The sequence below is a fragment of the Schistocerca americana genome, chromosome 2, assembly GCF_021461395.2.
Source record: "Schistocerca americana isolate TAMUIC-IGC-003095 chromosome 2, iqSchAmer2.1, whole genome shotgun sequence".
Lineage (NCBI taxonomy): Eukaryota > Metazoa > Arthropoda > Insecta > Orthoptera > Acrididae > Schistocerca > Schistocerca americana.
Window position 1 is genome coordinate 476029610 of NC_060120.1, and position 26999 is coordinate 476056608.

At 38.1% G+C, this 26999-nt stretch overlaps 1 protein-coding gene across 1 annotated transcript in view; it reads right to left on the minus strand.

The window, feature by feature from the left end:
* Nucleotides 1-301: 301 nt before the first annotated feature.
* The window catches only part of LOC124596428 (nose resistant to fluoxetine protein 6-like), a 183020-nt gene continuing 156322 nt past the window's right edge, over nucleotides 302-26999 (minus strand). The window contains exons 12-14 of the mRNA XM_047135560.1: nucleotides 18074-18216; nucleotides 11750-11888; nucleotides 302-654 (exon numbers count right to left, since the gene is read on the minus strand). Of these exons, the coding sequence (XP_046991516.1) occupies nucleotides 11781-11888; nucleotides 18074-18216 (251 nt within the window). The 3' untranslated portion in view covers nucleotides 302-654; nucleotides 11750-11780. The remainder of the gene's footprint in view (nucleotides 655-11749; nucleotides 11889-18073; nucleotides 18217-26999) is intronic.

A 26999-nucleotide genomic window follows, 5' to 3' on the forward strand; every position in this document is an offset into this window, starting at 1 on the left:
ATTTAAATACCAATTTCTATCAATTAATTGCTCAATACAACTGTAAATTGTAAAATGTAAACGAATCCTCACAGTGCAGTTAAGCAACGCTAGACATGTAGAATTATTTAAAGAGGCAGAAACGTTGTAAGAAGTTCTTGGCTGACACTTTATAGTCTCACTGGCAGCTAATGTGGTGGTATGCATCTGTCTGATGAATAAAATTGAACAATAACTTAAAAAACACTTTTTACTTATTTTAGTTTTAATATTTTACACATAAAAATAAATAAATAACATTATTTATGTACAAAATGGTAACAGTAACTTCCAATATATGTAGATATTACATATATTGCAGAATATTTCTTTGGAGCATGAACAATATTTTCACTATGATGGAAGTTATCTCACCACCAAAAAAACCCATCACTACTAAGGTTTTATAATTCCTAACCCACAAGTAGAGTCTTTGAACCACTGGTGATCATATTCTTGTTAGGAAACAGTGAATGTATTTGTATAAGCAAATTTTCTGTACTCAATATGTACAGTGTTTTCCCATTTTAACACTGAAATGGTTGTAAACCTTCAGTATGTGCATAAATACCCTCATAGATACATGCTCTCTGCAGAGGAGATGTGTTGTATCATCGATGAGTTTCAGCAGGATACCTGTTGGCATTAAATTAATTTTACTGCAGTTACTTAATGAATAGTTAGAGCCAAAAATTAAAAAATACATACAAACAAAATGATTAATCCTAACAGATTATATGAGGAGTGAGATCCCACACAGTAGAAACTGAAATGTATGTGACATATTCTACATCTACATCTACATCTATAATCTGCAAACCACTGTGAAGTGCATGGCAGAGGGTACATCCCATTGTACTAATTTTTAGGGTTTCTTCCTGTTCCATTCACATATGGAGGGTCTCCAGGTACAGAAAAGTGCTTAACAAAACATAAATTTTTCAGTGACACTCACTCCTTGTAAAATTCTTCAAGTTTTTTTTAAACCCAAAAACCAAATCATGATTATGTTTTCATAACACACTGTATATCTCACTTAAAATCTGGACCTTAATGCATATTTCATTGTCAACATTTGGCCAAAACAGATAAACAGCTTACTCTCACCTTTATGTCTATAGGATTATTGAGTGCCAGCTGAATCTTACTCAAAGACTTCTGACAAAGCCAAAACAAATTCTTGTGACATGTAAAAGCTATCAATGACACCAGTGCTGGAGTCCAGACTCTCATAGATGACAAAGGAAATAAAACTGGTGGTAACAAAGCAAAAGCAGAGAAACTTCACTCCATTTTCAAATGTTCCTTCACAAGGAAAATCCAGGAATACTATCCCAGCTTAATTCTCTCTCTCCACTGAAAATGTGATTGATAGAGATATTAGTGTCAGTGGTATTGAGAAACTGCTGCAGTTGCAATGGAATCCTTGTCATATTCTATTTAGTGTATGTAGCTAAGCTAGCCCTCTTTCCATTATAAAATACCCCAGATACATTACAAATGTGTCCACTAGTTGGAAGAAAGGAGAAGTCACATCTTTCTATATGACGAATGGCAGAATTGATCCACAAAACTACCATCCAGTATCACTGACATCCATCACTTAGTGATTCTAAGTACTTGTTCTGAGATCTGTCACAGTCATATATTACCACTGACAAATATAGAAGTAACTTTAGGTGTGCCACAGGAAAACGGGCTGGACACTTGCTGTCACTGTTTTATGTTAACTGTCTGGCAGACAATATAAATAGAAACTTCAGACACTTCATGAATGATGTAATTATCTACAATGAAGTGTTATTTGAATAAAGCTTCACAAATTTCTTGTCAGTTCATGATAAGATTTTGAAGTGATAAAAGGATTTGCAATTTACGCTGAATGTTAAAAAAAAAAAAAAAAAAAACTTCACAAAGTACAAAAACATAATATCCTATGATCACAATAACAATGATCACAACTGTAATCAGTTAACTCAAACAATTATATGGAGATAACAATTTGTGGGGATATAAAGTGGAATAATTATGTAAGTCAGTTGAAAGTAAATTAGGTGGCAGATTTTGGTTCAGTGGTAGGATACTGAGAAAATCCAGTCAGTTTACAAGGAGATTTCTTATGAAACACAGGTGCAATCCATCGCAGAATACCTCTCAAAATGTGTGGAATCCATACCAAATAGGACTAACAGGGTATGTTGGATGTATGCAGAGAACTACAGCAAGCATTATAGCAGCTCTGTTTGACTCACAGGAGAGCATCATGGAAATGCTAAAAAATTATGAAGTGGAAGATACTTGAACAAAGGTATGAACTATCTTGCAAAAAGCCTACTCACGTACTTGCAAGAATCAGTTTTAAGTGAAGGATCCACGATATGGTGCATGTTTCAACCAGCTTTTCATCTGGATGATGGCATGTCATAATATGACCACTGACTTGTAACAAGAAATGTGATTCACTCACCCATGTGACACATTTCCATCAATACATAGTTAAGTCTCAATGATTCTGCATCCAGTGAAATTGTAATCAATGATCACATTAGGTCAACATGGGAACATTTAAGTGTCATTTGCCATGGAGCCCCATATTCAACAATGTTCACTGAATGGTATGCCTGAACATGTTTGTCCCTGCTTATTGTCCAGTCTGCCTGTACTGCTTTACAGAGCAGGCAAGCTTCTGACCTCCACATTGTTGGATGGGGTGTGGGCATCTGATATCTTATCACTTGTTCAGGTTTCACCATCCTTCAGTCACTTCCCATAGATGCCAACAACAGTAGCTTGTAAATAGCTGCACAGTTTTTCTGTTTATGCGATGCTCATTCCCATGTGCCAGGATACGACAGTCTGCCCTTTTGTCAATGTTGTTTAACCACTCATTATCAGCACATATCATTCCTTGTATGATTCCTTACTTGTCCCAGCTTCACTTATAAACTTTACTTACCACATCACACATCCAGAACACCAGCAAATGGCATTCAGTCTAGTGGCAGGCAGTAGTCATAATGTTTTAGCTGATAAGTGTATATACTGTGCAAGCAGCTGTACAGTGCTTGGCGAAGAGTACTGCATACTAATATTGTCAATATTCTGACCTATGTACAAGATATGCAATGGAGGCAGCATAATGGTTACACAGTCTTCTTTGAATCTTGGTTTTCCAGATGTACCTAACAGGGTTTCACAAGAATTACATCTTTTTCTCTAGCGTTCCATTTAAGTTCCACAGTGATTTCTATAACAGTTTTACACGTACTGAATCAATCTGCTATGGTCCCAGTAGCACATCTCTGAATTGTTTGTTGGCTCTCATTGCTTACTTGATAAGGACTCAAATTACTGTAACAATAGTTTAGAACAGGGTGTACAATCACGTTTTATGCAAAGTTCCTTACAGATACACTAGACTTTTTCAGAACCCTTCTAATAAATCTAAGTTCTCCATCAGCCTTCCCTAATACTAGTTTCATGTGATCATCTCTTTTCATATAACTTCTTAGTATTACTGTACACCTAAGTAGATTCAACATGATATATTTCAGATGTTCATCTCTGGTTTTGTGAGGTGGTGCTGGTGGGGTCTGCCTCTTTGTTATAGTCATTATCTTACACTTATACATAATTAAAGAGGTCTACCAGCATAATGGTGGCTATTTAACAAAAGCCAGTAAGTACAAAGCATAGAAGGTGTTGCCTTTTAAAGATTTCTGGCCTTCAGATATTCCGATGTGACATTCCTCTAGTATTATGTGTGGACTCTTACATACAGACTGTTACTGAAATAGTTGAGAGTGAATGAGCAAAGCTGAGTTGCAACAGTTCACATCACTGTTGAACAGCATTTCCAAATGCAGAACAAAATACAATAATTATTTCTTATATTAATGTCTGAGCCCGGCGGACTAGTGGTAAAGCACTTGGCTGGAAACATTTCACAGAATAGAGTCCCAGTTGGACAGTAGAAATTTTCAGTCTGCCTTTAATCCAGCATTCATCTCCCAATGATGTGATTAGCTGCCAAGAATGACACATGCTTCAGTTTCCAAGTTAAACTGTAGGTCCCCTTTCCCATTTGGACAAATGGTGTAGATTAAGGTCACCCAAGTCACCGAAGTGGTATCTAATTGAAAGACTTGCATGTAGCCATTAAGCCATACAAAATTATTATTACTATGTTATTGTTTATTTCCTTATGTTTTATTACTAAGAAGCTGTTATAATAAAGCTGGTCATATGCAAGTCTAAGGCTTCCATTGAGTCCCTTGTTGACCAATATGGTGTGGCAGTAGAAGATAGCAAAATGAAAGCTGAAGTTATAAATTTCACATTCAAGAATTTGTTCACACAGGGGAATCATACAAATATACTGTCATTTGGCCATCGTACAGATTCCTGCATGGACAACATAGTTTAAGCATACCCAGCATGGAGAAACAACTGAAGGATTTTAAAGGAAATAAATCACCAGGTCTGGATGGAATCCCTGTTCAATTTCACAAAGATTACACTACAGCATTGGTCTCTTACCTAGTTTGCATTTATTGTGAATCTCTCGACCAGTGCAAAGCCCCAAGTGACTGACAAAAAGTGCAGATTACCACAGTATGTCAGAAAGGTAAAAGAATGGACCGCACAATTACAGACCAATATCTCTAACTTCTGTTTGCTGCAGGATCCTTGAACATATTCTCATTTTGAATGTAATAAACTTTCTTGAGACTGAGAAGCTAATGTGCATGAAACAGCATGTTTTTAGAAAGAATCACTTGAGCAAAACTCAGCTTGCCCTTTTCCCACAGGATAAACTGAGAACAAAGGATGAAGGGAAACAGGAAGATTCCATGTTTCTAGATTTATGGAAAGCATTTAACATAGTGCCCCATTGCACGCTGTTAACAAAAGTTTGAGGAAATGGAATAAGTCCACAAATATATAAGAGGCTCAAAGACTTCTTAAATAATAGAACCCAGCATGTTTCCCTTGGTGGCGAATGTTCATCAGAGACAAGGATATTCTCAGGAGTGCCCCAGAGAAGTGTGATAGGACTGCTGTTGTTCTCTATATACATAAATGATTTGGCTGACAGGGTGGGCAGCAATATGTGATTATTTGCTGATGACGCCATGGTGTATGGCAAGGTGTCAAAGGTGAGCGACTGTAGGAAGGTACAAGACAACTTACACAAAATTTCCAGTTGGTAAGATCAATGGCAGCTAGCCCTAAATGCAGAAAAATGTAAGTTAATGCAGATGAGTAGGAAGATCAAACCTGTAATGTTTGGATATGGTATTACTAATGTCCTGCTTAACACAGTCAAATCGTTTAAATACCTGGGCATAATGTTGCAAAGTGATATGAGGTGGAAAGAGCATGTGAGAACTATGCTAGGAAAGGTAAATGAACAGCTTTGGTTTACTGGGAGAATTTTAGGAAAGCTGAACCTCAGCTGTAAAGGAGACTGCATATAGGACACTGGTGTGACCTATTCTTGAGTACTGCTTGAGTGTTTGGGGTGCATACCAGGTCAGATTGAAGGAAGACATTAAAGCAATTCAGAGGCAGGCTGCTAGATATGTTACCAGTAGGTTCAAACAACACCTAAGTGTTATGGAGATGCTTTGGGAACTCACATGGGAATCCCTGGAGGGCAGTTGAAGTTGTTTCTGAGAAACACTATTGAGAAAATTTAGAGAACTGGCATTTGAAGCTGACTGCCAAACAATTCTACTGCCACCAGCATATATTGCGGGTATGGACCACAAAGATACGATATGAGAAATTAGGGCTTATACAGAGGCATAACAACAATCTTTTTTTCCTTGTTTATTTGTGAGGCAAACAGGAAAGGAAATTACAAGTAGTGGTATGAGGTACCCTCCACCACACACACCACGTGGTGGCTTATGGAGAATCTATGTAGATGTAGATGAAAGTATTGCAACTAAATTTTTAGACAGAAAGGGGGAAATACTGGCACATATTATTAGCATGTTTACTAGCAGCACTCTTTGGCATCAGCAATACATTAGATAGCATGATTTCCAAGCTTCACGGGCACCATGTATCATAAAAATCACTGTCATTCTGACCACATTTCAAAACCTCTTGGAAACAAGTGAACTGTTCCTGTGAGTTAATGCTTTTGTGACAGATTTAGCACACATTTTCCTCATATACAAATCCTCATTAATGATTTCATATCCTGTGATTTTATCCATCCATGCAGCCTCTGTTATTATCTGAGCACTTAACTGAGGACTGGTATTGAGAAGTTCATGTGTGTGGTTCATACTATTCTTAGATTTGCTTATTGGTGGGTGTCCAGAATGGAATTTGACCTCCAGCTATTAGTTGAATATCTTGTGTAATCACAAAACTTGTGAAGCTAAGAGACGATCTTCTCCAAAGACTTGCTGATGTTGCATCCTGTTTGAACTGACTGAGGCTAGCATAAACATGGCAGAATTAGTAGGAAAGCTTCTAGTTTTAAAAACATAAGAAAGAGAAAATCACTGGAGCTTTCCAATCAAACTAAGTAGCTAATTTATATCTAAAAACAAAGATGATGTGACTTACCAAACGAAAGCGCTGGCAGGTCGATAGACACACAAACAAACACAAACATACACACAAAATTCTAGCTTTCGCAACCAACGGTTGCTTCGTCAGGAAAGAGGGAAGGAGAGGAAAAGATGAAAGGATGTGGGTTTTAATGGAGAGGGTAAGGAGTCATGCCAATCCCGGGAGCGGAAAGACTTACCTTAGGGGGAAAAAAGGACGGGTATACACTCGCACACACACACATATCCATCCACACATATACAGACACAAGCAGACATATTCAAAGGCAAAGAGTTTGGGCAGAGATGTCAGTCAAGGTGGAAGTGCAGAGGCAAAGATGTTGTTGAATGACAGGTGAGGTATGAGTGGCGGCAACTTGAAATTAGCGGAGATTGAGGCCTGATGGATAATGGGAAGAGAGGATATATTGAAGAGCAAGTTCCCATCTCCAGAGTTCGGATAGGTTGGTGTTAGTGGGAAGTATCCAGATAACCCGGACAGTGTAACACTGTGCCAAGATGTGCTGGCCGTGCACCACGGCATGTTTAGCCACAGGGTGATCCTCATTACCAACAAACACTGTCTGGCTGTGTCCATTCATGCAAATGGACAGTTTGTTGCTGGTCATTCCCACATAGAATGCGTCACAATGTAGGCAGGTCAGTTGGTAAATCACGTGGGTGCTTTCACACGTGGCTCTGCCTTTGATCGTGTACACCTTCCGGGTTACAGGACTGGAGTAGGTGGGAGGGTGCATGGGACAGGTTTTACACCGGGGGCGGATACAAGGGTAGGAGCCAGAGGGTAGGGAAGGTGGTTTGGGGATTTCATAGGGATGAACTAAGAAGTTACGAAGGTTAGGTGGACGGCGGAAAGACACCTGTGATGGAGTGGGGAGGATTTCATGAAGGATGGATCTCATTTCAGGGCAGGATTTGAGGAAGTCGTATCCCTGCTGGAGAGCCACATTCAGAGTCTGATCCAGTCCCGGAAAGTATCCTGTCACAAGTGGGGCACTTTTGGGGTTCTTCTGTGGGAGGTTCTGGGTTTGAGAGGATGAGGAAGTGGCTCTGGTTATTTGCTTCTGTACCAGGCCGGGAGGGTAGTTGCGGGATGCGAAAGCTGTTGTCAGGTTGTTAGTGTAATGGTTCAGGGATTCCGGACTGGAGCAGATTTGTTTGCCATGAAGACCTAGGCTGTAGGGAAGGGACCGTTTGATGTGGAATGGGTGGCAGCTGTCATAATGGAGGTACTGTTGCTTGTTGGTGGGTTTGATGTGGACGGACGTGTGAAGCTGGCCATTGGACAGGTGGAGGTCAACGTCAAGGAAAGTGGCATGGGATTTGGACTAGGACCAGGTGAATCTGATGGAACCAAAGGAGTTGAGGTTGGAGAGGAAATTCTGGAGTTCTTCTTCACTGTGAGTCCAGATCATGAAGATGTCATCAATAAATCTGTACCAAACTTTGGGTTGGCAAGCCTGGGTGACCAAGAAGGCTTCCTCTAAGCGACTCATGAATAGGTTGGTGTATGAGGGGGCCATCCTGGTACCCATGGCTGTTCCCTTTAATTGTTGGTATGTCTGGCCTTCAAAAGTGAAGAAGTTGTGGGTCAGGTAATGAGGAAAGAGGTTTTAGGCAGGGTGGCAGGTGATTGGCGTGAAAGGAAGTGCTCCATCGCAGCGAGGCCCTGGATGTGCGGGATATTTGTGTATAAGAAAGTGGCATCAATGGTTACAAGGATGGTTTGTGGGGGTAACAGATTGGGTAAGGATTCCAGGTGTTCGAGAAAGTGGTTGGTGTCTTTGATGAAGGATGGGAGACTGCATGTAATGGGTTGAAGGTGTTGATCTATGTAGGCAGAGATACGTTCTGTGGGGGCTTGGTAACCAGCTACAATGGGGCGGCCGGGATGATTGGGTTTGTGAATTTTAGGAAGAAGGTGGAAGGTAGGGGTGCGGGGTGTCGGTGGGGTCAGGAGGTTGATGGAGTCAGGTGAAAGGTTTTGTAGGGGGCCTAAGGTTCTGATGATTCCTTGCAGCTCCGCCTGGACATCAGGAATGGGATTACCTTGGCAAAGTTTGTATGTGGTGTTGTCTGAAAGCTGACGCAGTCCCTCAGCCACATACTCCCGACGATCAAGTACCACGGTCGTGGAACCCTTGTCCACCGGAAGAATGACGATGGATCGGTCAGCCTTCAGATCACAGATAGCCTTGGCTTCAGCAGTGGTGATGTTGGGAGTAGGATTAAGGTTTTTTAAGAAGGATTGAGAGGCAAGGCTGGAAGTCAGAAATTCCTGGAAGGTTTGGAGAGGGTGATTTTGAGGAAGAGGAGGTGGGTCCCGCTGTGACGGAGGACGCAACTGTTCCAGGCAGGGTTCAATTTGGATAGTGTCTTGGGGAGTTGGATCATTAGGAGTAGGATTAGGATCATTTTTCTTCGTGGCAAAGTGATATTTCCAGCTAATTTTTGATTCATGACTTTCACTTACTGCTCATTGCTTAATATTTACATGCCTGCTACAATAATGAACAAAAACTGCCAGTTATCTACATTCTGTAAGACTAGAAGCATTTTCATATTGAACACTGTTACATATCATGCAATTAATGGGGGTTTCCTGTTGTTGAATCTAGGTAATTTTGTAATTTGTAGAAGAAAGGTCAATGGTATACAAGGTGTAGCAGAAAAGGTATGGTCAGACTTTCAGGACACATTACTCATGGAGAGAGAAAGAAAATATGTTACAAGCACATGGGTTCAGAAAGCACATAACTAATATTTAGTGTTCATCATGAACTTGTTCCAGTGCAGTGGAAATGAACACTAACACAGAGTTGGAAAATGCTTATTTAGTGTATGGATTAGTATGGTTACTCTGCTCAACATTTATTTTGTCCCATAACAAATGTGCCACAAAAGGAGGGCATTTGAAGCAATTAGTCATTAACTGAGGTAGAATGGAAATTTGACTCCTGCTGCTTGCAACTGGGAAGGCCAGATGAATGAGGCCACCGCAGTTGAGGGAAGAAATTGATAATGCATAGGACCATGACCCTAGTCCCAACATAAGACAAATTGCTGGTTTTCTTCCACAGATTAATTCAAAAAAATGTCAACCCTTATTTTAGTGTCATAGTAATGTTCACAGGTGAAGTGTATATTAAACATGACCAGACTGTAAATTTTCAGTATCAGCACATATGCAACTGTTGAGGAATGTTATCAATACTTATTTTCTTCTATATTTGGAGCAACATTGTTGATGACTGTTAACTAGGGCCTCAAGTTTTTCTATTCAGTACAAACAAACAAACTTACAATGCTTTCTTCAAGAATATCAGCAAGAAGATTTACATTTATCAGTGCAACAAAACATGTACTTTGTGCACAGTGGAGCTGCTCCTATTTTAGTGGCCTTTAAGTAACAGGTTCCATGACAGATAGGCTGGAAGAGCTTGGTCAATTTCTTTTCCTCAAAATTCTTCAAGCCTAAACCCTTTGGACTTGCTACAGGCAGGGAGGAAACCTTAAGTTATTAAATTTAGAGAAAATAAATCTAAATTACATTTGGAAGCTCTTGTGTATCAAACTACAGCACAAAATGCAGACTATCTTCATGCGCATGCTGAGAAAAATTGCCAAACCATATACGATACTGCAGAGATATATCAGTGCATCTGCGAGTCATTGCGAAGTTAAAATGATGCACATGTCAATGCTAACATATGACATTTTGAATATTTTGTCTAAGAAAGTAGTAACTAGTAACTAGCCAGCTGATGTGAAGAGATGTAGAAAATAAATTGGGCATACAAATAAAGTGTTTCCAGATCCACATCTATATAAAAGATTTCCTTGTTCTGTGTGGAAAATGTGTTCTGAATGTTTTTCTCAACCACTTTCTTACCCTTAATATTTTTTTGATTTGCACTTAAATCTTCTAAGACTGCCAGTTACTGCCTGCAGCTTGTTAATGTCTTATTTGTGAATTTTCTGAGCAAAGTCTTGATGGCATATCATTACTTGAAAGAAAGCTGAAACTTGAGCTAATATTGTGGACTACAAACTGTTTTCTGTCAATCTAAGCCAAATGAAAATTTGGGTGCAACAGACTATAGGCACATTTTGATGGTGACATTCCTCCACTAAATCTCGTTCACAGTGAGTGCTCTGTGGTCAGTAGCAGTGTCTAGAAAAACTTGATTGCATTAGTTTTCTGACAACAACAATGAGACATTTCCATGGAAATACATACTTCAATGCCAATGGAAATACATACTTCAATGCCAGTATTCTCTTTCATTCCTATTGCGTATAAAACATTTTTATGACATTTGATGTACGTTTTATAGAGCTCACATGATATAACTGGTATTTCTAGAAAACAAAAGAAATAGTTGTGCAGGGATATACAGACCACATAACAACTTTGAAGAGATTATAGCACCGCATTGCAGTAACTAGCAACAAATATAATTATTTTAGGTTATTGAATGTAACACTCAGAAAGTTAACCCTTATTTGTTAACTTTGCAATAGAAGAGTCCAAATAACTGTAGACAAACTACAATTTTAGTTTTATAACCCTAATAATAAGGTGATAATATGAACAACAATAATAACTAGAAACAAATATCAGAAAAAATTAAAAATTTCTGTGCTGGTCAGTAGTATATAAAGAAAAACTTGAAATTTATATTAGCAGAAATTTGTGTAGAGTTCCTGAGCTGGCACTTGTGTAAAATTAGTAAGTAATGTTGCTACCCAATAATTTGATCCGTGTGTTAGAATTTGATTCTCAAATCAGCTGCCATTTAAAAAAATGTTTCAGTTACATTACACATAGTAACATAATGAGAGTAAATGAATATTTCCATCTGAAGAGCAAATAGTAACTGTTCATCACAAAATTCCAGCAGAAGTTATTCACAGCCTGTCGCTTCACATAATTTGTTTCTTTTTTAGCAAAATAATGAAGTAACAATCCAATTTAGTGAGCATTACAATAAACAAAGAAGTGTAAAAATTTCTCATACTTCATAACAAAAGAAGTGCTGTCCTGGTACAGAGTTGTGTAAATCAGTATAATTTAAGTTCCTTGGTTATTTAACAAAAATTAGGGCAAATTTCCAGTCTGTCTTTTCCATACTAACCTTTTCAAAGGACTACATTTTTTCTTGAAAGTCATGAGAGCAATATTTTTGATATTGTTCGAATAGGTGCCTCTACACCAATAAATAAAAGAAATGCTAAGAAGTAGACAGCACAACAGTCTCCAAGAAGGGACCATATCTGAAATAAATCAAGAATACTCTGTTAGTTTTCTAAAATATTCATTGTTAAATCTGTTACAGCATTATATTATCCATGTTACTAACTTTTAGAATAATTACAATTTAATTGTTCAAATAAAAAATATTAAATTAAACACAATTTAATTTGATTTAAGCAGAATTACTTATTGATACAATCATTGTATTCCACAAACTCTATGATACAGGAGAATGTCCTAGAATGTGGAACAAGCTAAGTTATGCAGAAACGAAGAGAAACAGCTGTCAAATAGTAATACTTTGCACTGCATTAACAGTTCACTGTCAGTACACTGCCACTTTACATTTGTACTTTAATGTATTATTATGAACATAATAAAATTAGTAAGAAAGCTATTATTTTGGGAAAAATGGTAAAGAAAAATAGTGCTTTTCTTAGTTTATGTAACTAGCTACAGTCTGATCCTTTAAGCTTATATATAACTACTTCCTTGGTACTTACATAACTATAGTCATAATTATCAAAGAACAGCAGTTACTGAAATATGGTAAGAACAGAAGTCTTTCTAAACTGAATGTTGTAATATGATATAGCTCTTAATATGAGTTTACCATTCTTGAAACTAGATAACCTGATATTTTCTGGAGGGAATGGCAAATAAAGAATTTTTTTAGAGATTATTAATTTCTACAAGCATATTGTTAAAGAGATTTACACTTTGACACAGAACACCAGCATGATTTCTGGATGTGAAGACAAGGAGTACATATGAATTTTTGTGTCTCCCACTGTGATTGTGTTTATCTGAAATTTATTTCACTACTAGCACAAGTACCATTAAGGAGTAAATGTACTTGTAGTTGGAATTACTTTATGCAATTTTTTTATTCTTCATATTTGCCAAATAAATGATTTATGTACTTCGGCTACCCAGATCCGGAAGAGAATTCCATCAGACCACTGGGATGTCAAGCCCTTTTCTTTCTTCCCCCCATGTGACACCAGCAAGTCAAAGTAGGGAAAATAAGCTGGAAAACTTATCTTAAAATAAGCCCATTGAGAGAAGCTGAATTTCTGGTTCCTCAGACAACTGGTGTGTTAAACTCTAATCTTCCTCTCTCCCATAAGACAAAAAGAAATAAAAAACTGCAAAGTAAGCTGGCATACTTGCCTTAAAATCAGCACAATGAGAGAATCTGAATGCAGGTTCTTGATTAGTTTATTTATTTGTTGACTCCAGTTTAGTTTGTTTTCCAGTTGGATATTAAGGTATTTTACACAAAGTTTTTCATGTAGTGCATCACCATAATATTTATTTATGTTAACAGCAGGTCATTTCACCTGTTTAAACTGCATAATGTGGATCTTTGTGAGATTAAGACAAAATTTATGCTTAAACTGGTTGTAGCCTGTTCACTATAATTTGGGTGTGAATGGAGTCATTAATTTGAGCTATTGATTTGTACATTTGTGTCATAAATAAATTTGTTGCTTTTTGAACTATCCTTACAAATCTTTGGAAAGTAATTTACATAGATGAAGGTGGTGAGTTGATATAGCACTGAACCCTATGGTACTCCATACTACACTCCTGGAAATTGAAATAAGAACACCGTGAATTGATTGTCCCAGGAAGGGGAAACTTTATTGACACATTCCTGGGGTCAGATACATCACATGATCACACTGACAGAACCACAGGCACATAGACACAGGCAACAGAGCATGCACAATGTCGGCACTAGTACAGTGTATATCCACCTTTCGCAGCAATGCAGGCTGCTATTCTCCCATGGAGACGATCATAGAGATGCTGGATGTAGTCCTTCTAGAGCACGTTGGGTGGCACGGGATACATGCGGACGTGCATTGTCCTGTTGGAACAGCAAGTTCCCTTGCCGGTCTAGGAATGGTAGAACGATGGGTTCGATGACGGTTTGGATGTACCGTGCACTATTCAGTGTCCCCTCGACGATCACCAGTGGTGTACGGCCAGTGTAGGAGATCGCTCCCCACACCATGATGCCGGGTGTTGGCCCTGTGTGCCTCGGTCGTATGCAGTCCTGATTGTGGCGCTCACCTGCACGGCGCCAAACACGCATATGACCATCATTGGCACCAAGGCAGAAGCGACTCTCATCGCTGAAGACGACACGTCTCCATTCGTCCCTCCATTCACGCCTGTCGCGACACCACTGGAGGCGGGCTGCACGATGTTGGGGCGTGAGCGGAAGACGGCCTAACGGTGTGCGGGACCGTAGCCCAGCTTCATGGAGACGGTTGTGAATGGTCCTCGCCGATACCCCAGGAGCAACAGTGTCCCTAATTTGCTGGGAAGTGGCGGTGCAGTCCCCTACGGCACTGCGTAGGATCCTACGGTCTTGGCGTGCATCCGTGCATCGCTGCGGTCCGGTCCCAGGTCGACGGGCACGTGCACCTTCCGCCGACCACTGGCGACAACATCGATGTACTGTGGAGACCTCACGCCCCACGTGTTGAGCAATTCGGCGGTACGTCCACCCGGTCTCCCGCATGCCCACTATACGCCCTCGCTCAAAGTCCGTCAACTGCACATACGGTTCACGTCCACGCTGTCGCGGCATGCTACCAGTGTTAAAGACTGTAATGGAGCTCCATATGCCACGGCAAACTGGCTGACACTGACGGCGGCGGTGCACAAATGCTGCGCAGCTAGCGCCATTCGACGGCCAACACCGCGGTTCCTGGTGTGTCCGCTGTGCCGTGCGTGTGATCATTGCTTGTACAGCCCTCTCGCAGTGTCCGGAGCAAGTATGGTGGGTCTGACACACCGGTGTCAATGTGTTCTTTTTTCCATTTCCAGGAGTGTATATGTTTTTCCATTCTGAGTTTATTTTTATTTCCATGGCACTGTCTGCCTGTGTAGCACACTGATTTCAGCTATTAAAGTAAGAGGGTTGCCGTTACTACCAGATCATTTTAAATTCCATAGTAGGATTTGAACATCCATATAGTATAAGAGGTCTTGGTAGGCAACAGCTTATATCACCAGGAGAAATTACCTTATTTGAGTCTATCATAAAATTATTTGTGTGAGCATATATGCAATCTATACTTTACACTTTACTCTGTCCTTTGAACTGAGAGACAGTTAAAAAAGTTCTTCTAGAAAAGTGAGTAATCTTCTACTGTAGACCATTTCTTAAAAGTTTTTTAAAGACTGGAACTAATGAAAAGTCTTTTAATGAAAGTTACATTCTTATCTCTGAATGTTTATGAGTATTAGTATTGGATATTTAAATATTTGAAGACATATATATTGTGCCACTGAGTGATTACAATGGTAGCTTTTGGTTGGTCTTATGAAGTCAGAACAAGATTTCAATAAGTGTAAGAAATAGCATCATGACCATGAAGCACAGTGGTGTTCAATGATAAAGATATTTAAATATTCTTGGGCTTCTATTGCTAATGTTTACCTGTGATTTAACAAAGAGAAACTAATCATTTCCATTTGAATCTTTATTATGAGCTCCAACATTTGTGCCACTTTTTAAGAAAAAATCATTACATTTTGTTTACAGTGATTTGAATGGGTGTTGTAGCTATTCTTGCTTCCAGTATTGTCTAAAAACTAAATTTAATTGATTGTTTTTGTTTTGTTTTATTTATTGTTTGATATTGATGTAGGCAGTTTGCTTTATTATTAGAATGGTTTATATTTGTACATAATATATTTGATTCACTTTTTAATGACAGACAGGAGGATCAGTGATGGAATTTTTCATTTTTTTATGTAGATTTTGTGGTTTGGTGTATAATAGTAGACTGGATAATTCATAATGATGCACTTTCTCTTCTTGATACAACCTGCACTCTCTGCTCTCTTTTTATTGGAGAAGATTTTACAATGCCAGGTGTTATTCCTCACAAATAATTTAACAATAGGAAACAAGCCAAAGCTGGACAACAACAACTATAGGTATCATAAATCAGTATTACTTTATAACATTTAATTCTGCATAACATTATTAAAATTTCTTTAACTTCTATATGAAACTGGACATACTTCCTGCTGATGATCTGTATACTGTCAGTATTACTAGCTTGTGTGTACTTGTTTTTCTGTCTCATCAGAAATCATGGCTAAGGGACATCTGTTTTTAAAGTAATTAGAACTGCTGGAAACAAAATGAAAGTAGAAGAAAAGGTCCATTTTGTTATCTTATTCATAAAAAATATTGTATGTGTTTATCAGTACTGCTGCATAAAAAATCAAAGAAAGTTTTTGGAGTTTTTGATAGGGAACTGAACTGAATTACAATTTAAGGATCATACAAACATGATTAGAAGGCCAACATCTGTTCAGCAACACTGATTACCATATACAAGAAGTTCTTATGAATAAGATAACATTACGGAAAGGATAGATCACTACTCACCATATAGAGGAGTGATGAGTCACAGACAGGACCAGCGAAATAATACTAGAAATATTTAAGCTTTCAGACAAATTCCTTTCTTAAAAGTAGAACTCCCACACATTCACATAAGAACAACTTACACACATAGATCCTGCTAGGGCAGAGACAGTAGCCAAGTGTATGTGAGATGTTGCTGTATGAATATGTGAGAGTTATACTTCTGAGGAAGGACTTTGCCCAAAAGCTTAAATATTTCCAGTAATCTTTTTGGTGAATCACAAGGCCTCTACTACATGGTGAGCAGCAATCCATTCTTTCCATGCGGTTATATAAGACATTGACTTTTGTCCTAATTTCAGCATAAATCCAAAAGGAGGAAACAGTTATTCAGAGACACAGAAAAAACAGCCAAAACTGAAAGTTTAGTTTGTACCAATATTAAACACTTGTACTGTCTAAATGAATAACTAGTAGAATTGCAATGGAGATCTGGAGAAACTCTATCTTTCAGAATTAAATAAAAAGATGAATGAGAAATGCTTCATTAGCCAATCAAAAACAATTCAGAGTATTTAATTCAAAGAGCAAGTCTAAAGAATGACAAGGAAAGCTGAGAACAAAAATTAAAGCAACAGGTTCCAGCAGATGGCAAGGAGATGTCTGAGTACTTACTGTAGCAGAGGTGCAGTTTCTGGTGCACATAATAGGAGTAAGCAGGAAGAGACAGTTAGTCTAGGTGGGTGGGGAAGGGGTATAAAGGTTATGTTCTACAGAAACATGCACTATGTTTCAGTATGAAGTCCTAGTATGACAGGTGAATGTCAGTGAAAGATTTGTGATTATCATGTCATACAAGAATTCTAAACACCTTTTATGATCTAATGAAATAAATGTGGAAAATTCATCTTTGAAATGTGGAATCAGTTTCAAAATGTTAAATCCCCTTTCACTTTCTTCATTGCTGTCAACAATAAAATGCTTTATGTATAGTCGTGAGTGCTGAGAGCAAAGTATGCTCAGAACATATAGGATTCAAAGATGATAAACTTCCTTTTCTCTATGACAACATACCATTAAATAATGCACAGGATTCATACATGTTGCTTTTTGTATAAACATAGGTTTGTAACATAAACTTGAAATGAAGGAAAGATAAGAAAACTTGAAAACTTACTAAATAACATGTTGTCTTTCACATCCCAAAGCATTTATATAAAATTTAACTCACTGCCCAGGTATAAGACTGTCTCCATTGGATAATTTCACTCACAGAACATATGAATCAGTCTAGGACAACTGCCATTTGCTTCATAAAAAGCAGTCCAGTTAATTGCAGTATAGAAATTTGGAAGTCCATATCGCTAGCTCACTCCTATAAACCAATTTATTGTCACCAGTAATTGAGCAATTCAAGGAAGGAAGGAAGGTAGATTGGGTTTAATGTCCCTTTGACATCAAGGTCATTAGTGACAGAACACAAGTATGGACTGTGTCAAGGATGGGGAAGGAAATAGGCCATGTCCTTTCAAAGGAACCATCCTAGCATTTGCCTGAAGTGATTTTAGGGAAATCTCAGAAAACCTAACTCTCAATGGCCAGATGCAGGTTTGAACCATTGTACTCTTATTCACAGTATGTAAGCTAAATTTTACATCATGACTGTACCTTATGGCTGACTAATTGATTAGTTCTGTTGCATAACAAACCAAAATCTTAGGCATATGATGACATCCAAAATGTTCTGTAGTAAACTCTTCAAAATGTTCTCTTATGCATTTTTTTGTTTTAAAGTATACTTACTGTCGTGAACCAGTCAACATTCCTAGGAAGTCGAAGGGAACCTTCATCATACAACTGAGGCAATGTGTGTATGAGGTAGGCCCCATAAGTCAACCGACTGAAGATAATAAATATATTAGATGAGATGGTCTTCTGTATTTTCTCTGGAACAAAAAAAAAAGTTTAATGTATGTTTAATAAAGTTGTCATGGAGGCAATAGAAATGTGTAGAAACTGAAGCTAATTTCGTCTTTATCCACACATATGTAATTTAAAAAATACAACAAAAGAGGAAGAGAGAACAAGCGATAGTGTGTGTGTGTGTGTGTGTGTGTGTGTGTGTGTGTGTGTGTGTGTGTGTGTGTGTGAGAGAGAGAGAGAGAGAGAGAGAGAGAGAGAGAGAGAGAAAGAAAGCAATGGAGGGAGAAGCTTTGACAATGCCAGCCACTCATGCTGGCGAAACATCAGTAGAATCATCAGATGAACATTGGCTGAAGAGCCCAATACAGAAGCCAATAGGCAGTTTGTCAATAAATGGCCACAAAAGCCTTAAGCATCTTCTAAAGACTCTTTGGCATCTATATCTACCTCTACAAATAACTATGAGTTGCATGACAGAGAGTAATTTATATTATAGTGTGTACACTGCTATCCATTAAAACTGCAACACCAATAGGGACAGCAAATAATCAACTCTTACTTACTGAGTGTAAATAGTATAATAGAGAAAAAAACACCATCACACATAGAGGCACATTGGAGGTGTACATGATGTGAAATTTAGTACACAGACCTGTCACCACTGGTAGCAATGATGGTATTAACCAAGCTGGGCACTGAGCTGAACTGAGAATGGATGACATATGTGGGTATATTATTCCATGGTGCTTCAACTTTATTCCAGAGTTCATCAATCATAGTGGCTGATATGTGGCAGCATGCCAGTCTCTTGGCAACCCTCTACCAGCTGTTTTCTGTGGATGAGACATCTGGAGAATGTATTGGTCAGGGGAACAGTCAAACACTTGCTGTACCAAGGTAGATCAGGACAGCACAGGCAACATGTGGTTTTGCATTATCTTGATGAGAAGCATTCAACATCGCAGAGACCTCAATGGTAGGGCATAACCACCAGCCTTAGAACATCAGAAATGTAATGGCTGCAGTCCAAATTAGCAATCACGCAAATTAGAGGTGACTGTGTTGTGAACCCAATGGCACACCAAACCATCACATGTCTACATGCTGAGGTGAAAGGAATTCTGTCAATGTTCATTCTCCTCAGAGCTTCCAAACGGGCAAACATTCTCACAATGCAGTGTGTAGAACCAGGACTTGTCTGACAAGAAGACATGGTGCCTCTGTAAAGATATATTATTGGGCACACCACTATTGGTACACCAATCTGCTACAAACCTCTCTCACTGGTGCAAACAAGTCCATTTTCTGGATTAAAGTATTTGATTTGGCACAGCAGAGTGAGCAATATGCCTGTCCTTATGGGTGCCAATCATGTGGTTCTGTTCTGATACTGCATGGCATTAAATGTGGTCCTCCTGAACCTATTGACTCCATATTTACATGACAGCTATGGGATCCTGGGTAAAGCAAACAAAAGACTGCATTTATTGGCAGGACACTTAGTAAGTACAACAGGTCTACTAAAGTGGCTGCTTACACCATGCTTGACCCACCTCTTCTGGAGTTCTGTTATGTGGTGTGGGATCCTCATCATATGAGACTGACAGAGGATATTGAAAAAGTTCAAAGAAGCAAACTCATTTTGTGGCAACTATTAAAACAAAGGCGTGTTTCATTGTGGCAGGATCTTCTCATGAAATTTCAGTGTTTCATTGTGGCAGGATCTTCTCATGAAATTTCAATCACCAACTTTCTTATCATTGCAAAAATATTCTGTTGGCGCCCACCTACATAGTGTGACATAACTATCATGATAAAATAAAAGAAATCAGAGCTTGTACAGAAATATTTAAGTGTTTGTTTTTTGATGTACCATTCGAGAATTGAAAGGTAGAGAAATTGCTTGAAACTGGTTTGATGAACCCTCTGCCAGCCACTTAACTGTGCATTGCAAAATAGTCATGTAGATGTAGATGTAGATCCTAACTAGAGCAAGCAGCAATGCTGTAGGACTATAATCTGCTGCCTCAATAACAGCACCCATACAGCTGTCAAAATCTGCCACATGCTGGTAAAAATTTCTCAATCTTTCATAACAAATAACAAAAATCTTATCTCAGAAGAAACAGCATTTAAATGTGATTCCTGAGTGAGGAGTTTGCTGTGTAATATTTTCTTGCATTTTCTTGCATTATTTCTACCTAAATTGTACGGTTACACTGAAATGCATATTGCATATCTGAACTTGTGTTACATTTCATGCCAGTTTTGATGTTTGCTGCATGCTGTGTTCAAGGCGTTGCAATTTCAATGGCCAGATTTATATTAAGGTCTTCTTCTTCCAGTCACATGCAGACTGTGGGAAAAAATGACTGCTTGCTTCTATTTGAGCAAGCTGTTATTTGCCTAATTTTATCTGCACTGCTACACTCTCTGTATTACAGAAGTGTAGGGCCTGGAGGATATCCACAGAATGTGTCCTGAAAGGCAGTTCTTGAAGTTTTCTAAGCTAATACTTGAGAGCATTTTATTGGACATAATTTCCTGACAGATAATTGCATTATCTAAAGAAGTATGAGGCTGCAACTAATACTATCTGTTAAGTCATTAATGATAAGATGAAGAGCAATTCTCCTATTAGACTCCACTGGAAATACTGGAAACACTCATATCAGTAGATCTCTAAATACAGGTTAACTTGCTGCAATTTTACTGTTAGGAACTTTTTATACTCTCATCAACCTGGTTAAACATCACACAGACAAATGTTTTTGAAATTCTAGAAACACTAAATTGACTTGGTTTCCCTTATCTATGGTATTCATCAAGAGCATGAGTTGAGTTTCTATTAATGTTTCTGAACCCATCTTGAATATGACACAGAAGTTTTTTTCCAGGTAGATCATAATATTGAACAATGAATGTGTTCTACAATTATGCAACATATAGATGTGAGTGATGCAGAATGGTATTTGTGTGCATCAGCTATACTTCTTTTTTTGTAGCTTGGTATGATCCATGCTCTTTCTGAAACACTCAGAACATTTTATAGTTCAGGCATTTGCACTAAATTATGGTCAACAGTAGTTAGTTCACTCACAAATTCCATATACTGTAGCTATTTACAAAGACCCCGTCAGATCCTAGGACATTACTGAGTTTTAGCATTTTAAGCTGCCTTTCAATGCTGCTAGCACTAATTACAATGTTACTCATCTTAGCAGCAGTACAGATATTGAATGGTGGCAATTTTAAAAACTGTATCTGACAGCCAAATTGAAGATACTGGTATATCAATAAGTGCAACATTGTCCACATCAGGCAGAGGTGCTTGTGGCAAGAGCGCTGCTGATATCACTGACCAGTCATGCTGAGTTTCTGTAGGGGGCAAATATAAGACCAGCAGTGGCAGTCTCTTTCTCAGTTGCTGTTATTCAACTTTCCTCTACCTGTGGACTCTATCACAACTATTTATTGTGTGCATACTGCCACAACATATGAACTTGCAGTTTCCACCACTACTTGGCTTAACATACTTATGATTACTAACTGCAAGCTTATTGGCTAAGTAATGCTTTGACTTTATTCAGCTTAATCAGGAGCAGTCTCATATAAGTTTCTGTTGTGGGACAGATGAATATTCCACCCAGAACTGTTACTGTTTGGTTCATTGATGGGCTAAGTAATGATTTTATGTTACAAAATTTACTTGTATTCTGGAAACATTGTTTTCCCTAACAGCAGTAGTTTTTTTAATTATTTATTTTATTTTTTATTTTTTAAAGGAAGACAGAATTCAGCATTTTGGAATGTATTTATCTCTTTCTGTTTCAGTGTTTGTGTCATCTACAAATGTCTGGACAGTGTTTATTGTGCAAAGTAACATATGGAAAAAAAATTATTTTGGGCCAGTTTTTGTGATAATATTGTGCTATGATGGTTACTGAAGACTACATGTATTGCCCTACTGGTTGAATCAAATACTGTTATGCACAATATTGTGAAACTCTTTGCCTATATCATCCACTGGTGCCAGAGAGATCTTAGTGTTCTTGTTGTATGTGAATGGTAAGACTGAGACATGTGTTTACAAGCTAATCATCTGATCCACAGCAAGATAAACAGTGGAGTGCCAAGACAGAAGGATTTAGTACAAATGCTGACAGTTGCTAGGCAGTATACTTGATGTCAATTTGGATGTGATTAGTGCCAGTGTAAGGTGTGCTTAGTGTAGTTATCTCATTTTATTGCCTGTCATACTGATAATCATTATAACCAACCAGTTTTTAGTATTCTATCTTCTCCCAGACTCCTGATAATGAGTTATTCCGGAACATTAGTCGAGTAATTGATAATTTGTATGCAGCAATGTGTTATTTTACGAGGGAGGTTTGATAACTCTGGTCAATTTCCATGAAAGAATGGAACATTTTTGTTGCACTTTCATAGTTGGTAATCTTTGTTATTCCAAAGATTGTACAAAAAATTTCAACAATGTAGAGTGTACAGTGGATTGTTGACAGCCAACTGAACTGGTTAGTGTGTCAACTACAACAGAAAATGGAGAAAACTGAGTTTCATGCTGTTATTAAACATTTTAATTTGATTGGGTTGGACTGCCACACAAATCAAGAAACTGATGAAGTTCACATTGACTCTGTACCATCATTCAACACCATTTATTTTTGGATTAATGCATTTAAAGGTGGACGGATGAGCACCAAAGATGAAGTGTGCTCTGGCTGTCCAATTGAGATCACCACAAAGGAAACTGTTGACAAAATCCATGATATGCTAATGCAAAACCACCAAATAAAATTTTGTGAGCTTGCTGAGGCTGTAGGCAGATCAACTGAGTGAGTGCATAATTTCATGTATGGAGACAGTGGCGGATACAGAAAAACGTCAAGGAGGGGGCGCTAAAGATATCTTGAGCTACTTTTACTTTTACCGTAATAAAAAATAATCAAGTCACGTGCAAAGTTTGAGAAAGCTTTATTTAAACTGATTATACACATATACAAGAAAATGCTATCTTATGATATAAAAGATTTACAATTGTGGTTCTCTTCCTTAAATGATGAATTCTACGTGCCTGTTCTTCCTGGCAAACTGGTTAATTACATCGTCAATAGGACAATCAACGTTAGAGTGAATGTTCAACAAAGCTAAGCCTTCATTGTCGATCTCAGCCATGTCTTCGTACACCATGATGTTGAAAAACTTCTTTCTACTCTAGCAACAGATGAAGGTAGACAAGCAAATATTTTGTACAGGATGTGGAAGGTAGGATAGTCAGATCTAGGACAAATAGATAATGCTTCCATAACAGAATCATGATCATTAAGGGTGTTTATGCTTATTTGCTTGTATTGAAGAATCTCTCCCATTAGTCTCTTTTTAATCACAAAACAGTAGAATATTCACGACTTTTTTCAAACAAATGCCGGACAGAATAATGTATCGAGATCACTAGAATGGTGTGACTTTTCTCATAGGTATGTGATAGCCATCTATGTGCTAGACAGAAATGTATAAAATACGATGACGCAGATGCACATGCTACATAGGAAAGTACAACTATTCGATAACTTGATTCACTCAAGTTGACTGACAAAAGAAATGAATGAATAGCGTGCAGGCTGATTGGCGAAGCCAGTGCAGTTGGCAATGCAGACACAATGTCAAGCAACGTTTAATCACAATCTGCAAGACTTCTTGTGCCAATATGTGACTATTGATGAAACCTGGATCAATTGTGACACATCAGAGACAATATGGCAGTCTAAACTATGGACAAAGGCTGTGAAAGTGCACCATGAAGGCAGAGATCATATTGCTAGCTGGTAAGTTGATGGCCATTGGTTTTTGGGATTCTCAAGGAATCATCCTCATAGATGATTGGAAAAAGGCAGAACAATAACTGGGTGCTATTATGCTTCAGTGTTGGATCATGTGAAACTAGCGTTGGCTGAAAAAAAGACCAAGGTTGGCATGCAAAAAAGAACTCTTTCACCAGAATAATGCACCATCCCACACACAAGCAATAACAATGCCAAAAAGTGCATGAATTGGGCTTTGAATTAGTTCCTCATCCACCATGTTCCCCTGACTTAGCCCCAAGTGACTCCTTTCCATTCCCTAATTTGAAATTTTGACTTGCTGGGAATAAATTTTCGTCAGATGAGGAGGGACACTTGCAGTCAATGAATATTTTGCAGAATTTGACAGAACAACTATTTCCAGTGGGACGAAAAAGCTGGAGGATTGCTGGACCAAGTGTATATCTCCCAAAGGAGATGGTGTTGAGAAGTAAGGTGGGTAGCTGACAATACAAACATTTTTTCTTGCTTCTTTACCAGGCTCATCAAGCCAATCTCATATTAAACAATGGAAAATCTAGAAGAGAGTGTAACAATATTTTGAAAAGGATAGTTGCTACTCACCATATAGTGAAGATACTGAGTCGTAGATAGGCACAACAAAAAGATTGTCACAAAATGTTTCAGGCTTTTGTCAGAAATAGACAAAACACACACACACACACACACACACACACACACACACACACACACACAAGACAGTGCAACAATGTTTAATGAGTGTTGGAGTTCCTTACATCATCATCTTTCCTGATATGCTTACCAGTCTCCTATTTAATCTGTCTCAGTAACCTTTGTAACAGCAAGTTACATTGGCCTTGTCTGCAATAGGTGGAACTTCCTCTGGAAAATGGTGAACAAATTTTCCATCAATTTATATTGATGAAGTAGTTTACGCAGGAAAATGTCTCCTCTCTTTATAGCCAGTTTCTTCCCAACAGTCATCACGCTGTCTACCAGGAACATGTTCCCCCTATCCTTTTCTTTTTATGAGACAAATCTGTTGATGTAATAAATAAATGGGAAGGTAAATTTTTTCCATCACTTTAATCTTTTGGTGAAATGCACAATAGCTGTAGAACTGATCTGCTCTGTCAACATATTTTGTTCCTACTGTAGTCAATGATGACATTTTGCTTCACAGTTCTATAAGGTTGTTGTCAGGAAGTGTGAAGTGAGTCATGTTTTTCTTCATCTCTGCTGACAGAAGTAACATTGCTATTCATATCTAACATCAACAATATAGCACAAATTCAATCACAACTTAGCAATTCACTTGAAAATCCTGATTGTGAGGATGGGTCTGTTGACCAGTAACCACAGAGTTTGGCTATTTGAGGACACACATATGCAAAACAACCTTTAAATAAGCAATAAATTTCCAGTAATTTTATTACAGACCACTTGTACCATATAGAGAGTTTTTTCCTTTTTGCTTTTGTTCCCCTTCAGATTGTCTTTATGAGTCATTGATGCAGTTGTATTATCAATGCATTGATTCATTTCACATTTGATTTCTCAAATAATGCTGTCATCAAAGAAAAAACAGCAACAGAAAAATGTGAGTTTATGCCCACTTCTTTCTGGAACATTGCTGATTGTATAGCTCTGTTTGATTGAGTGTCTAGTTCTGACCAACACTTTCCCTGGAGTTGAGCACATAATTAGACACTACACATGGAGAGTGAAGGTCTGTATCATCAGCTGAATAAAGAAGTTCTCAGAAGATAGAAACGTAAATGTCAGGAACACCATTCATAATAGAAAACATTGGTATAAACTACTGTACTTGCTTTAGATAACTGAAACATAGACTTGCATGCATCATCACTTGTACTTTCATCTGGAAAGTACGTGTCCTCTGTTTGTATCTTCTATCTTTGATTTTGAATCTCAGTGTAAAATTTCCAACATCTTTCACTGTCCAGTTGTGATATGCCATTTCTAAATTGGTAAATACCCATAAATGAACTACACAAGGCACCATGTACCCTAAATTGTTGCTGGGACAGCTTTTTCAGTAGGTTGAGCAAGCTGTGCAAGAGTACACACTGAGTGAAAGTGGTTCTCCTTACTAGCCCTTTTCACCATATCTCTAAGGGGTATCATTAGTTCATTAACTTGCCATACAGTTGAACTGCCAACAATTAATGGAATCTTCAATTTCTGCAGCTGTTTTTATCCAATGTGTGTTTTCCAATGATAGTAGTGTACTGTGCTGCCTCAGATCTGGCATTAGTTTCAGATGACAGCACTTCATACTTGTTGATAGGGGGGAGGGGGGCAACAGGGTAGGATGGGTGGAGCTGGGGGGCAGGGAGGAGGGGGAGGTGAGGATGTATTTAGAGTATCTAGCTCTGTGATTGACAGTAAAATAGATACGTGTGTTGAATGTTCAAACATACTTGGAGAGAAAGTAATTGTCAAATACATAATAAGACTATGTGAGTTTGAAGAACAGTTCTCTTTTACCAATTTCCACCATAATAGTAGCTACGGCAAAGTGAACAGACAAGTAAATGGAAAAACAGACATGAAATCTGGACTACTCAAAATTTTAAAAATTAAGAGGAGAAGGCAGATAAGAAATAGGGATAGGAAAGAAAGGAAAAAATTTATAAAGAGTCAGATGTACTGATATGTGATGATTCCTACCATATCCAAATGTTTGCTTCCCCTGAAGAAGCAATATCCTCACATTTTCATGAATTCATGCAGTTCATGAATTAATTTAGATAATATATATCTCTATGGCAGGGCAAGCCACAGTCCATTACCCAGTTGTTATCCTTTTATATGCTGTAGGGAAACCTGTGAGTGTAGCATTCAGGAATAACAGGAGAAAACATAAATTTGAGTCTCACCTGGTTGTATGCTCAGATAGTCTTATTGGTCAGGCAGCTGATCACAATTAGCATTGTGTA